The 14,959-nt window shown below is 50.8% G+C and overlaps 1 protein-coding gene across 1 annotated transcript; it reads right to left on the minus strand.

The window, feature by feature from the left end:
- Positions 1-4,726: 4,726 nt before the first annotated feature.
- Positions 4,727-9,241, minus strand: HES6 (hes family bHLH transcription factor 6). Its single transcript, XM_036766108.1, has 4 exons — positions 9,023-9,241; positions 8,715-8,801; positions 8,492-8,573; positions 4,727-6,778 (listed from the first exon to the last, which is right to left on the minus strand). The coding sequence occupies exons 1-4, from the start codon at positions 9,101-9,103 to the stop codon at positions 6,342-6,344; spliced, it is 687 nt and encodes a 228-aa protein (XP_036622003.1). The 5' UTR covers positions 9,104-9,241; the 3' UTR covers positions 4,727-6,341.
- Positions 9,242-14,959: the final 5,718 nt, after the last annotated feature.

A 14,959-nucleotide genomic window follows, 5' to 3' on the forward strand; every position in this document is an offset into this window, starting at 1 on the left:
TAAAGAAAAAACTGTTAAGGGCCAACAGCCACATGGCGATCCAACACTGTATCTTTCCCCTTCTTTCCCTGTAGGCTCTCCCACTTCTGGGCTGAGGGGAGGGACCGCTATATCATTACCTGTTCATTAGAACCAAAACGGCGGGGGAACAATCCACCCCATCGTTATTCCAACTTTGTCTTCTCTGTAGGGGCTTTCTTTTGGCTTACGTTGGTTTAGTCATTGCTTTTACTTGTCTGTTATTTCTTATAAATTGTATTTATATTAAAATGTTGGACATATTAATGACAATAATAGCTGATGCTAACATAGGAATTTTAACGTTGCCGACTGTGTTATTTACACGGTAGCTCATTTGCTCCTTCCGATCACCCGGAGAGCTAAGTGTTCTTATCATCCCTCTTCTACAAGACTGAGTTCAAAGAAGCAAGTGACCTCCCAGGATCGTATAAGCAGCAAGTACATAAGGCTGCATTCGAACCTTCAGTCAGGCCTTCCTGACTCCAAGCCCACCGCTCTAGCCACGGAAATACACCGTAAGCTTCACCCACGTTCTCACAATCAGACTTGGTTCCAAATGACTTCTTTTCAAAAATCAAACACTCTCAAAGGACTCAGTGTGGTTCCTTGGAAGGAGGTCTGAATGAGGACTCAGAGGCACTGGGTTCAAATTTGCCCTTTGGTATTTACTATCTTAATGATCCTCCCACTCTCTGAACCTCAGGCTCCCCTTCCAGCTCGAAATCTGCAAAGCTAAATCTACATGAGTTAGAAGGGACCATATATACATACATACACACACATCTATATATATAGTCATCTAATAAAGTAGTTCTTAAGCTTTTTGGTCTTACGTCCCCTTTACCCTCTAAAAATTATTAAGGATCCCCAGGAGTTTCTATTTATGTGGGTTATATCTATTCATATTTACCGTATCAGAAATTAAAACACCTACATTTTAAAATATTGATTTAACATTACAATAATGAAACCATTGCATGTTAACATAAATAACTTATTTTTATGAGAACTAACTAGATTTTCTGAAACAACAACTTCATGAGGAGAGAGGAAATGTTTTATGCAACACTGCAAATCCCTTTAATGGCTGGCTATTTTTAATAGGAGAGAGTTGGATTCTCTGATCTGCTTCTGCGTTCATTCTCTTCTGATTTGGCGTTTTGGTCGAAGTCTGTGAAGAAGCTATGGCCTTCCACAGAAATGCAGTTGGAAAGAGAAGAGGATTTTAATGGGCAAATGCTTAGTATTGTTAATGAGAAGAGTTTTGACATCAAGAACCCTTTGAAAGGTCTCAGGGATGCCCAGGGGTCCATGGACCACATTTTGGGAACTGATGCTCTGGACCAACTCTCTCAGTTTAGAGGGGGGAAACTGAGGCTTAGGAAAGGGAAAGGATTTGACCAAGGTCACATAGTAAGAAAGGAAAAGCTGGATCTGAACCCAGGTCCTTTGAGTCAAAGTTCATCACTCTTTCCCTTACTCCACACTACATTCTTCCCCTATCAAGGAAAGTGAAAACAGGAGACCCAGAAAAAGAAAAGACCGTGAGGGACCCAGGACTCCATCCTCAGTGTTTTAGGCAATGGCCACCTCTTCCTCTCCATCGAATCCCCATTCACCTTTCCCCTCCCCCACCTCACAGGCCAGCCTTGGGACAGGATCTCACATACCCCCACCCCCACCCTCTCCCGCTGGGCCGCCCTCAAGGTGGGGGACAGCCAAGGATCTGACAGTCCCTAGGGCAGCCAGGAAGAGGAGGGAAGTCCAAATTCTGGGAAGCAGCCACCCTCCCCCCTTCCACACTCCCAGGGGCCCAACAGCTGCACCCCCAGCCCTCTACTGGATTTTAAGGAAGGCCCAATCACATTCAAGAAAGGGCCCCTTTTGGCGGCTTAAGGTCCACCTTGCCCTTGAGTCTGCATTACAAAGGAGCGTCCGGCTGAGTTGGGGTGAGGATCTTTTCGGGCCACTGCTGGGATGCAGCAGGAGGTTAAATAACTCTCCTAAGGTAATGCTTCTAAGTGGCAGCGCTGGCATTTGAACCTGGGACCTCAGAGTCCAGAGGCAACGTTCACCCCATTGCACCAAATCATGTTCCACGGCAGGGGGACCCAGAGAAGCTTTCTGTTCTTGAGGCCATTAGGGTCTAGTAGAGGAGGAAAAGACTGGACAGCAAGAAGCTCCCCCACTCGCTCCCCTGAAGTCCTGCCCACGCTTGAAAGCCCAGCAGCCCCTCGGCTGCCTCCCCAGGGAAATCTCCTGCATCTTCCCCGAATCCAACCCCTTTGTTTTTACCTCTGGGGACAGTGAGTTCCCAAGGCTGCAGACACCCAAGGACCGTACAGTTAGAGCTGGGAGGGACCATAGTGCCCCACTCCCTCATTTTACGGATTAAAAACCTGAAGGTGAGAGAAGGGAGAGCGATTTGGCCGAGGTCACAGTGGGAGGAAGTGGTAAAAATCTGACAGAGCTGGCAGCTAGGTGTCAAAATGGATAGAGCCCTGAGCCTGGGGTCAGGAAGGCCCAGGCTCAAATCTGGCCTCGGATGCTTCCTGGCTGTGTGATCCTGGGCCAGTCATTTACCTCTGCCTCAGTTTCCTCATCCATAAAATGGGCTTAATAAAGAGAATCTGCCTCCTACGGTTGTTGTGAGACTCAGACAAGATAATATTTGTCAATCACTTAACTCGATCCCTGGCACATAGTAGGCACAATATGAATATTAGCTTTAATCATCATTATCACAGATTTGTAATTCCATAGGCATGAACACACGTACACCCACGTCCAACCCCACCCTCAAATTCAAAGTGTTTCATTCTTTCAACTAGAAATGGTTGGCCAAGCAGTGGCCATCAGAGCTGCAGGGCCAGAAACCTGAGCTGGGGCTGGGAGCCAGGGATTAAAGGGGATTGGATATTGTTCTGTGGGTCCCTGGGCTGGAGACAGGGGAAGGGCCCGGGAAGGAAGAGGAGAAGGATCATCAGTGGGTTTGCTCCTGGGGCCCAGACGGCCCCAGGAAAGGCCTTCCAGACCCCATCCCCCGCTGCTCCCCCAATCCCCTCCTCCTCTCTTCCCCCCCTCCCACCCCGCCATATCATGAGAGCAGCCTGCCGGGTAAAATTTCTATTTATCCTTTAAAAGGAGATGATCAACTCAACCACCCCAAGACAGACATTTCAGTATACAATGAATCGAAAAGGTTGGACTTGAAACTCAACTTTCTCTTGGTTTGTAGAAAGTGTCTATAAAATTTCAGATAAGAGTGATCCAATTGCCCTGTTTGGGCCCACTTCTGAACTTATTTTTGTTTCCTTCTGCGTTTGTTTTTTGTTTTGTAGATCCCTTATGTGTGTATCAGTTGCTCTGCCCCTCTCCCAGGGAAGCTTTACCTTGGAACAAATACAAATTAGGTTCTTTGACCTCACTGTAAACCTCGCCGCCCCCCCCCCCCCAACCTGAGGTCACAGGGCCACCAGACTTGGAACTAGATGTGGTCTTCTTGGTCATCTAATCCAACGCCTTCATTCGGCAGATGACACCACCAAGGCCCAGAGGCCAAGTGACTTGGCCAAGGTCACTTCAAACAGCAAGAAAGGGGCAGAGCCAAGTCACTGGGAGGGGATGACTATGCCCCCACCTCATTTTTGAGCCAATGAACAAGACCCACTTAAGACCAGACGCCATCAATTTAGCGCAGGTATCCTTAGATTTGTCTGTCTTGGATCCCTTGGGTAGTCTGACCACTCTATATCGTGATTCTAGTCATACACCCCCCCACCCCACCCCCATTTCCCAGCCTTCCTTCATCTTAGTACTTTACCTCGGACTGTTTCCAAATGATCCAGTCTATAGCTTATTTACGTAGTTGTTGGTATGTTGTCTCCCATTGTTTTTGGCCTTTCTTTATATCCCTAATGCCTTGCACATAGTAGGTACTTAATAAATGCCTGTTGATCAGATATCTGGGGAAGCCTACACACCCCTTCTCAGAACCATGTTTTTGAATAATTGAAGAAAATGCACAATTTCAAGTGAACTTTAGTGAAAATAATTTTTCCCATCCCAGTTCACAGATTCCCTAAGGGCTCCATGGACCCCAGGTTCGATTCTTTGATTTAGAATTAGAAGGACCTTAGGGGTCATTGAGGGCAACTCCCTATCCCCCATTTTACAGAAGAGACTGAGCAGATCACAGAAGCACTGAAGTCAGAACCCAAGCCTCCCCCTCCCTCTCATGGCCCTTTCTCGGAGTATTAGAAAGAATGCTGGGCATGGGGTCAGAAGACCTGGGTTCTTCTATCTCTACATCTGTGAAGTTGCACAGGTCACCTCCCTCCTGAGGTCTCAGTTTCTTAATGTGTAAATCAAAGGGTGGGACAGGAGGATCCCTAAAGATCAAAAGGTAGAAGGGGGTCAGATATCCATGGGTCCTATAGGCTTGAATTCTGGCCAGGGGCAGGAAACCTTCAAAGTCCCACTTAATTTGCACATCAAACCCCACATCCTCTCTAAAGTAAAAGGGTTCTCCACCAAATCTTACTTGTCTAAGGGGAGCCTGGCCCCTGTCCATCCCCCATGGCCTTCCTTAAAAGAATTCTGCACAACTGGACCATCATCTGGGCAACCACATGGTACGGGGAGGGGGAATGGGGAGGGCCCAAGATCGACCTTTATTTAAAGAAGATTTCAAACCCAAAAGGTTTAATAAATTTCATATTCATTTTATTATTCCAAAGTCTCTTTCACAATACCAACTCATGGCCCATAAGACAGTTGTCCCAGAGCTGGAGATGTTGGGTAACAACTAGGATCCTCCTAGATGTGCCCCTAGATGTCTCCGGTCCTCCATGTTGGAACCCTGGTCAGGGTTCAAACCCTTTTTTGGAGAGGTTTGCAATGGCAGGACTTCACTGAATCTTCAGAACCTCCCCTCTTAGAGTTAGCCCATCTCTACTCCCTACCTGTGTCCTAGTGGGCAAACTCCCAGAATCCTTGCACAAAGAAACACACATACTGTCCTCTGGGCCTCTACGGTCATTTGGGAAGAGTATAGAGATAGCCACGAAATACAGTAAGTTTCAAGGCAGAGGCTGGGCTTTCCTGGGCATCCCAAAACGAAGGTGGAAGTGCTGGACCCTGCTACTAAGTAAGGTTGAGGCCCTATGAACCCCTCCTCCCAAGGGTTTGCCTCCAGCAAGACATTGTTTTCTCTGAGCTAACTCTGAGCATTAAAATTTCAAAAAGATAACATTTGGTTCCAACATATTCACAACATCCCTTGTGTAGGAAATAAGTGCTGAGTCTCTCAGTGTTTCCTCAACAAAAGACGCATATCCAATAATGAATCTAGGAACTTCTTAAAAGGAGGAACCACTCTCTGAAAGCCTATGAGCTCCAGTTTTTTTTTATTAAAAGAAAAATGTTTTAAAGTTGGTAGTACCCTAAGATATAGGACTTCAAAGTCTGCCAGAGGCAAACCACTCCAAAGGCTCTTTTCTCACCCAGCCCCCTGCCCTGGGGGCATGTGGCATTGTGTGTCTCCTTTCCTTTTCTGCTTTCTCTAGCCCTCCCCTTCACTAATGGCAGGAAAAAAGAACATAGGACCCTATCCATCATTAAACTATAAGTGCCTAGAGGGCAAGGCCTTTGCCATTACCCTCTACCATCCTCAACTCAGCACAGAATAGGTACTGTTTGTTGACCGACTAAATGAGGAACTAGTAAGTAAATACCAAGCCCTGGCTGGGATTTTGTGTGCTTCCTTCTCTAGGACACTTGGGTGATGTGTAAAATTAAGTCAGTTCACAGGTTCCTAAGTTTCCCCAACCACCCCAGACCATAGCCCCTTGCCTGACACCCTACCACAAGCAGAAGAAGGTAGCAGACTCCTAGACCTTGGCTTTGGGGTGGTGGTGGTGGTAAGAACTAACTTTAAACCAGGCCCTTTTCTGGGCTGCTACTGGTCCCCTATTCCCCACCCCCCAAGAAAAAGGTGGAACCAAGAAAAGCTAAAGAAAAAATATACAAAATGAAATCTCCCCCAACACACAAAGGGCATAGGGGAAGTTCAACTGTATGGGCCTATCAGCCCTCCGACCACCTACTCTGCATGTCTGCAATCTCAGCCCCTGGACAGACAGACAGAGAGATACACAGATCTGGGATCCAGCCAATGTGTCCAGCCCAGACCTGTAGCAGGAGGCCAGGGAAAGGAAGGAGGAGTGGGAGGGAGAGAAGAGGGAAGGGGAGCCAGCCAGGTGCGTCCCATCCCCCTTGCACCCATGAGGCAGCTTGGGGCGCTCCCCTTCCTCAGCTCATCACCAAGGTCTCCACATGCACTTGGAAACAGCAGAGGAAGCCAGGCCTCTGGGGATGCAGAGGAACTGGGCCACCTGGCTCAGTTCCACCTCAGAGGCCTCTTCTAGGTCAGAGCAAATGTCCTCACTAGGTGACAAGGACAGAGGGCTGGGTAGTGGGGACAAGGGGCCCCCAGGGGAGCCCAGGCCATCTCCCCCGGACCACAGGCTGCTCCCAGGTCCGGTTGCCGCAGCCTCCCCCAGAACATCTCCGAGCAGGGCTTGGAAGCTGGCACCTTCGTTGAGGGGCATGGACTCCAGCAGGTGGTTGAGGAGCTCAGCAGCAATGGCGGCATCGATGCCCGGGCAGGTGGAGACGAAGGTATGCACCTCATGCATGCACTGAATGTATCCAGCCGTAAAGCGTTCACTGGCCTCCCGGTGGAGTTTGTCCGATTCTGCAGCCAGGCACAGGAGAAAGGCAGGCTCAGAAAGTGAGAAAGACAGAGGGGGAGCCTCCCTCCACCGGCAAGGAAAGGAGACAGAAAATCAACCCAGATCTATCCCCCACAAGGGCCTGGGTCCCACCAAGGGCCATGGTGGAAGGAAAGCAGGGTAGAAGCTTCCAGACTCAGTCAGCTAACAAGTATCCATTAAGCACCCCCCTACACTATGTGCAAGGCACTGTACTAGGCTCTGGGGGTGCAAAGACAGAAGTAAAACTGTCCCTTGTATTCAAGGAGCACCATCCTACCCAACAAAGTCTTGGGGTTTTCTCTAGCAGTGCCCAACAGAATCAATCAACAGGCTTTTTTTAAGCACCTACTCCAGGCCAGATCCTGGGTTTACAAGGTCAAAAGCAATAGGATGCCAACCTGCCTGCTCTCAGGGAGTTTACAGTCTGTCAAAAACACGATATGCATATAAAAATAGATTTGAACAAAACACCCACAAAAGAAATGTACAAGGGTGGGGCTGGGGGAGGGGGGTGGAACACCAGACACTAGCAGCAGATGGCCCCTGAGCTCAGCCTTGAGGGAGCCTGGAGTTCTAAGGTGCTGAGTGAGGAGGGCCAGCAAAGGGGGCTCGCCAGAAGCCACACCCCAAAAAGCTTGCCTGCCATACCATCCCTAACAAGTAGTCCTTCAGCTTTTGCGTGGAGACCGCTACTGAGCAACACCTCACTACTCTCTAAAACCTTGGGGATAGGGGCTCAGAGGGAAAGGAGGGTTAGCCATTGGAAGGAGAAAGAAGCCAGGAAGGTCTGTTTATATTCCAGTGGAAAGAGAGTTAGAGTCAGATGACCTAGGTCCACATCTGGATTCTGCCCCTCACCAGCTATGCAATTTTGGATGTCACTTCTCTCTGGGTTTCTGAAGATGGAGGTGAGAAGTGTGGACCAAGCAGCCTCTGAGGTCCCTTCCACATCTAGATCTGGGACCCTATAACCTCTAGCAAGTAGCTTAACCTTCCTGGGACCATTTTCTCATCTGCAAAATGAGGGAGGGGGTGGGCTAGGTCAGAGGTTCTTTGCTTGGGGTCTGTCAACGTCTTTTTTAAAAAAATACCTATTTCATCATCATTGTAGTCATATGCACTTAAACATTTGAGGTGGGGTCTCCAAGGCTTCCCCAGACTGCCAACGGAGGCCGTGGCACTAGAGGGTCTCCGGTTCCAAATCTATGATCTGATGAAGGGACTGAACTAAGTAACCGAGAAACCTGCCAATCGATGGATCGATCAGTCAATCGATCAACGGACAAGCATTTCTTGAGCGCTAAGAGTTGAGGATGTAAAGAAAAAGCAAAACCCGTCCCTGTCCCCCAAGAACTTATGTTTTAAAATGTACATTTGACTAGAAGTCTGAATACACACATCGGAAGGGAGGGCAAAGTAGTCTGAGCTGGAAATCCAGGACCCCGGGATCCCAGCGCCTAGAACTGAGCCTGGCGCACAAGTTCCTCCACTGACCGTGGAACAGGTGGATCAGGGGGAGGTGAGGGTCGTGGCCAGGGGGCCTGGGCGCCCCTGGGCACCAGATTCCTGGGCTCTAAGGAGTAGGTGAGCTCACACTCTGGGGCAGAGATGAACTGGAGGCTGAGGGGTGCGGGGTGTGGAGAAAGACGGAAAGGCGGCAGAGGGAGGAGAGGAGAGGCTGGGGGCTCACTCACCCAGCGACCGGCTCTGAAGGACGCCTTGCACCCGCTTCACGGTGAGCTCGAGCACCTCGGCGTTCTCCATCTTCATCTGAAACTAACCGGGGCCAGAGGAAAGGGAGGGAACCAGGTAAGGAGATGGGGGCGGAAATGGGGTCGGAGTCTCGGCCTCTCCCCCCTCTCCCTAGGCCATCCGCCCCTCCTCGGGGCTCCTCTGGGCCACCCCCGGGCTGGTTACCTCGGCGTCAGCCAGGATCAAGCGCAGCTCTTGTAGACTCTCGTTTATCCGGGCTCTCCGCTTCTTCTCTACCAGCGGCTTCCTGGCCTGGAGGGGAAGAGGGAGAGGGAGACGCAGTGAAGCCCCCCAGGGCCCCGAGGTCAGGGTGGAGGAACCACCGCTCCCACTCCCGGCTGTTTCTGGGCCAGAGGGCCTGGGTTCTAATCCCGCCTCTGCGGTGTGCCCCGAGCAGGCTCCAGGACCACCCTGGAGGATCTCCAAGCTCCCTTCCAGTCTGGCGGGGTGGGGGGGTGGAGGGGGGCTCTCACCTTTCGGTCTCCCTTCGCCTCCCAGAAATCATCCTCCTCCCGCCCGGAGCGGATTCGGCTGGGCCGGAAAGACGGAGCCATGACTGGCAGCCGGGCGGCGGGCGAGACGGACGGAACGAAGCGGAACAGAAAGACCGGAACCCTCCCCGAGCCCAGGAGGCTTTTGTGGCGAGAGCCAGAGCTCTGCTCGCGGGCGCCTGGGGCAGTGGGGATGGGCCTGGGGGTGGGGCGGAGACCTGGGCGGGGAGAGGGGGGTCCGGGGGGGAATCCAGGGAGGGGCAGGGGGAAAGGAGGAGCGAGAGGAGGAAAGGAAGAGGGGAAAGGGGCGAGGAGGAGAGGGGCGGGAGGCAGTGGGGGGCGGGGTGGGACCAGAAAGGGGAGTGGGTAAGCAGAGGAGAGGAGGAGGGAGAAGGGAAAGGGGGAGGAGCAAAAGGTGGAGAGGAAGGGGAGAGAGGAAGGGGAGGTGGGACAGAGGGAATTGAAGGAGGAGCCAGAGGCGAAGGGGGAAAGAGGAAGGAGGGATGGGCAAGAGAGAGAAGGGGTGGGGGGCGGGGCGGGCAGCTGTGACTTGGAAAGAAGGAGCGAGGGAGGGAAAGCTAGAATGCGCCCCCCTAACCACCAGCACTCCCTTCCCCCCACGCCGACAGCTCCTGGGCCCTGCTGCCCCCCTCCCCGGTTTTTATATGCTCTTAGTTGCATCTCAATGGGCTGCGGGAACCTGGGGAGGCCTCGAGGACCAATGGGCACCAAAGCTTTTCTTTGTTTGGTCCTGCGGCCGCGACCGCGGAGCGGCTGGCCGGGGCGGGGGCTAGGGGCCTGGAGCTGGTCCTCGCCCTGCTCTGTGCCCTCATACTGAGGCAGTTTGGGGGAAAACTGGGAGGGCTCTGGCTCTGGAGTCAGAGGCCCTGGGTTCAGGTCTCCATGACCAAGTAACTGTTGGGTTGACTAGACAAGTCGCTTGCTGTGTGAGGGAGGAACGCTCGATCCCTCATCTATGTGTAAAATGCCGCCGGGCTTGGGCTCCCTGCACGCCCGGGATCCAGGATCCTGCTTGATATGCCCCCAAGTCCCCTCCTCTTCCTCCTTCCTGGATAGAAACATTTCTCTCGAGCTGGGGCAGGGACCCCAAAACTACCTAGTCCAACTTCCACATTTCGCAGGTCCAGCTGAAATGGTTTCTCCAAGGTCACTGTGGTACAAGTTACCCAACTGGGATTGGATCCCAGGTGCTCTAACTCGGAAGGTAGCCTGGAAGCTCCTGGAGCATAAACAAAGTGTTTCCTTTTTACCCCACCAGCCAGCATGTAGACATGGAGAAGAGGGTGGACCTCAGGTGGCTGCTGAGTCTCCCTAGATTTGGAAATTACCTCCTCCAGGCAGATGAGGGCCCAAACTCTTCCCTCCTGTCTTGGGGTTCTGGGCAGGGGTGGTGGGGCCCAGCCTGAATGCTGAGGAGAGCACTTCCAGATGTGCTGAAGGGGTTGGTGACAGCTAACAAGCTGGGTTTAATTTTTTTTAACTTTTTTTTTGGAGGGGGGAAGGCAATTGGGGTTGTGACTTGCCCAAGGTCACACAGCTAGTGTGTCAAATGTCTGAGGGCAGATTTGAACTCAGGTCCCCCTGACTCCAGGACAGGTGCTTTACTCACTGCGCTACCTAGCTGCCCCTAAACTGGGTTTTAAATGGCTCCTCTGCCCACTCTGTATGATTCATAGTTACCAACATCTGAGTTCACCCAGGGAGCTCATAACAATGGATGGCCCAGAATCACATGCCACCATTGCTGTGGGTCAGAGCTCTGAAAAAGGAAAGCCTACCCCTGGTTTTATATCTTTTTCAGGGTCAAGACCTAAAATCGTCACAAAAAATGCTACTTAAACCCACGTGATCTAAAAGCCTCTAATGTCACAAACATGTCACTCAAATCCATGTAGACTAGGCTTTCCCTTGAGGCAAGGAGGTCATCAAAGACTCCTAATTTAATCAAGGAAATAAAGGCCAAACTCTTCAAGGGCACTTGGTTGAATTAAGTGCTAAGAGCCCATTTTTATTGCCAATACACCATTTCCTCCAACAGTCGGCACTGAGGAGGGAAGACTGTTTAGTCCACATGATCCGGGCCCCCAAAACTTACCCTAGGTTTAAGGGATTCTTTAGATCAGCCTACATTCAAAATCACAGCTCATACAGGGCCCCAATCAATGTTTCTGTCCCTAAATCTATTAAAAGACAGCTAAGTTCAAAGCAAAAGACATTTAATTAACAGCCTGACGAAAGGCAAAGAAAATAAACACTCGGCTGTAGATCGATACTCTCATAGTATTGGCAGGTGAGGGAGCACAGAGCTGAGGACACTTGTGAGAGGGATCACACACCTAGGGAACAGAAAACCAAGACAAATCAAGCTCCCAGGGATCCATCTCCAGTGGAGCGCTTTTCTGAGTGAATGTATGCATGAATGAAAAGCACCCATTAAGTGCTTATTATTATATGCTAAGCACTGGGGATCCAGTTACAAAGACTAGATGTCTGCCCTCTAGAAGCTTATACGCTAATGGATAGAGGTGGTGACCAGGGAAGTGAATTATGGTGTCAGACATCTCAGGGATTCTGAGTAGAACAGGAGAGCAGCCAAGCTCTAGAAAAGAGAGTGCTGAGTTGCTTACAAAAGAGAAGCAGAGGAAGTCCCACACTGCTGAGCCAAGTGGCTTCACTTTTCCAGGCTCCCGGACTGGTTTTGGAGGGTGGAGCTGCAGCCTCCTGTGTTGACATTTGCTGTTCTCCTCAAGTAGCCACCAGATTGCTATGGTGATAAGTGATGGTTCAGTGAGAAAAGAAAAAAAAAAAACCCAACCCAGCAACTTTGGATCTAAAGTGAGAAGACTTGGATTCAAATCCTGCACCTGCTATTTATCAACCCGAATAACTTTGGAGACGTCACTTGGCTTTTGTAAATGAAGAATTCAGATTATCTGACCTCCAAAGTCCCTTTCAGGGATAAAGCTATGGTCCTATGTCTGAGCTGTGGATGACAAACATGATCATGACTGGGCAATTCTGCCATCTTCTGGTTCATCACTGCATTTTGATCTATCTAGATTGCTCTCTGCTTCCTCCTGTGGCTCCACTGAATAATACCTGCTATGCCATCTCTTCCCTGTCAGGGCAGAGTATTTCAGCTCTTTTCAGGGATATCAGCTTCCACTGGGGAGAGGTATATCGACTCTTTTAGCCCATAGCCAGAGCAGCTATCTTGGCTCTTTTGTGATCCAGACCCTGCCAGCCAGCCAGGTGCACCTAAGGCATTGCCTATCTTTTGAACTGTTTGTTTCTTACAATGGCTCCTTGAGTTCAGTCTAGTCTTTAAATTAGGCTAAGAAAATCCCTTTCAATTATTGTCAATCACCATGATTCCAATTGTGGTCCAAGTAAGTCACCCCAGGAGGGACATCACCTAGAAAGACAAAAAGGATGAGGTGGGGCTTTCATTTTTTCATGGTGTAGTTTCTTATACTTTGATCCTTTATCCACTTGGAGTTTATTGTAGTGTGTGGTATCACATGATAATCTAAACCCCTTTAATGTCAGACTGCTGCTCTTTAAAGACCTCTTTTCCCCAGTGCTCTTGAGTTTATCAGAAACTAGCTTGCCCTACACTTCTCCGATGTCCTGTCTCCCAAATAAGGAAACCGAAGTCCAGAGAAGGGGAATGTCTTGTCCAATGTTACACAGTTAGTAAGTAGCAGAGCCAAGCTCTGAATTGGATCCCTTGGCTCCAAGGCCAGTGCTTTCCGCTACATCATGCCTATGGCTTAGACTCAATTCCATTTAACTAGCATTTATTAAAGACTCTGGCAAAGTCCAGTGGGCAGGGGCTGGTCCACTCCTGGAAGGGAGGGAAAGCATGTTGTCCTGGTGGCATTCCTTTCTCTAGCGGAGGTACCCAGCCCCATTTCCGCCAGCCTGCATTCCTGGGCACATCACCGGGTGGAGAAGAGGATGTTTTGCTTTGGATTGACTGAAGGAGGATGCTCTGGATGGGGAGAGGGTGTTCTGGGCTGAGAGGAGATGTCCGGGATTGCAGGGATGCATGGTATTCAGAGGGCGCATCGGGCTGGAAATGATGAGCTGGCGAGAGAGAATATCCACACCAGGCTGAGAGAAGATGCTTAAGACTCTGGGCTGAGGCTGCCTTGAACAGGCTGGGGGAGGCACCAGCCGAAGGCATCGCTGGTCCTGCCCCAGCCTCCCTCCCTCCTCCTCCCCACGCTGGGCACTCTCCTGCCCCAGGGGAACCCGAGGCCAGTAATTTGATGCAGCTGACAGTTGGCAGCTGCAGGCGCCCCAACAGTGTGGCGGGGGGAAGTAAGGGGGGCTGCCCGGGGAGAGCAGAGTGAGCCAGAGCTAGCGACAGGTGTTCCCTGCCTCAGCCCCTTTGTCTGGGCCTGGGGCCTTTGTGTAGGGAGGGGCACCCAAGCACTTTTGTTGTCCTCCGGGGCAGTAGGGGTGGGATGGAGAGGGTGAGGAGGGAGGGGAAGCCAATCCAGCAAGCCCAGCCCAGCCCTGCCCGGCCCAGCCATTCTGTAGGTCAGTCGCCAGCGGCCCATCTGCTCCTTTTCTGTGGTGAACCAAAGAGGGGAGGGAGCACCAGGTGGATTCATTGTCTCAGACCCGACATAGGACCTGGCCTTCAGCTGGCCTCCCTCCTCCCTCCTTCCCCGGAGCACTTAACCCACTGGGCTGGGACATCTCTAAGGCAGGGAGGGCCCCCAACACACAGATTCCTCATCTTCATTAAATAATCCATTCCTTTTATTTTACAGATGAAGAAAGCAGGTAGTGATGAGCCCTCAGCTCAGTGGAGCAGTGCGGGGCCTGGAGTCTGGAAAACCTGAGTTCAAATCTTGCTTCAGACACTTACTCACCATGCGACTCTGGCCTTAGCCACTGTCTACCTCAGTTTCCTCGCTGTTAAAAGGGGATAACAATAACATCTACCTCCCACGGTTGTTGCCGGGAATCCAGTGAGATAAGATTTGTAGAGTGCTTAGCACGGTGCCTCTCACATAGCAGATGCTTAACGAATGCGTGGTCCTCTCCCTCTCTTCCTCCATAAGTGCAAATGATATTTTGAGACATGTGTAACAGCTGTAATAGAATACGAAAAGATCCGTGATTTCTATTAGCGACCAGGTCCCAGGTACTGCTCCTGTTTGTGGTCCAGGGCCTGGATTCCTAATTGAAGGAATTCCTAACATTTCAATTAGAGGCTAGTGAAAAGCAATTGTCATTTTCCTCCATCCAAGTTCACAGTCCCTTTGAAATCTACGATCCGAGGACCCCTCGCCTCCTGTTAAGAAGCATTTCAGGGGACAGTAAAAAGCCTTTGAGAACTGACTGAACCCCTGTGAAGGACCCTGAGCTCCCCCATCTCCCCCTCTCCTCCCCGTACCACAAAGCCTGCTCTTCACCTCCAGCCCCAATGTAGCCATGGGACTCTGCACAAGTCCCACAACCTCTACGAACCTCGGTTCCCTCACCTGGAGAATGGGGATAATACAGGCACTATTTATTCGACAGGGTCGTTGTAGTCAGGGAAGGTGTGTATTCGGGGTGGGTGTGACTGATGCTATTTGGGGTCCAGACTTGCATTTTCATCGGCCTAAGGCACTTCTCTTATGGAGACTCTCCTACCAATGCAGGCAAGGAATCTCAGGTTTTACCTGAGAGCCCAAGAGCTTACATGACTTGCCCAGGGTCACATGGTGATTATATGTCTCTACAATGAGAGAGATGAACTAGATGACCCTTTTCTGCTCCAAATCCATGATCTTGTGATCCTGAGGCCCAGACAGTTAAGTAACTGGTCCAGGGTCATACAGCCAGGATGTGTCGAAGGAGGACCTGATCTTATATCTTGCTGGTTCCCTATTCACT

This window comes from Trichosurus vulpecula, chromosome 7 (genome assembly GCF_011100635.1).
Source record: "Trichosurus vulpecula isolate mTriVul1 chromosome 7, mTriVul1.pri, whole genome shotgun sequence".
Classification (NCBI taxonomy): domain Eukaryota; kingdom Metazoa; phylum Chordata; class Mammalia; order Diprotodontia; family Phalangeridae; genus Trichosurus; species Trichosurus vulpecula.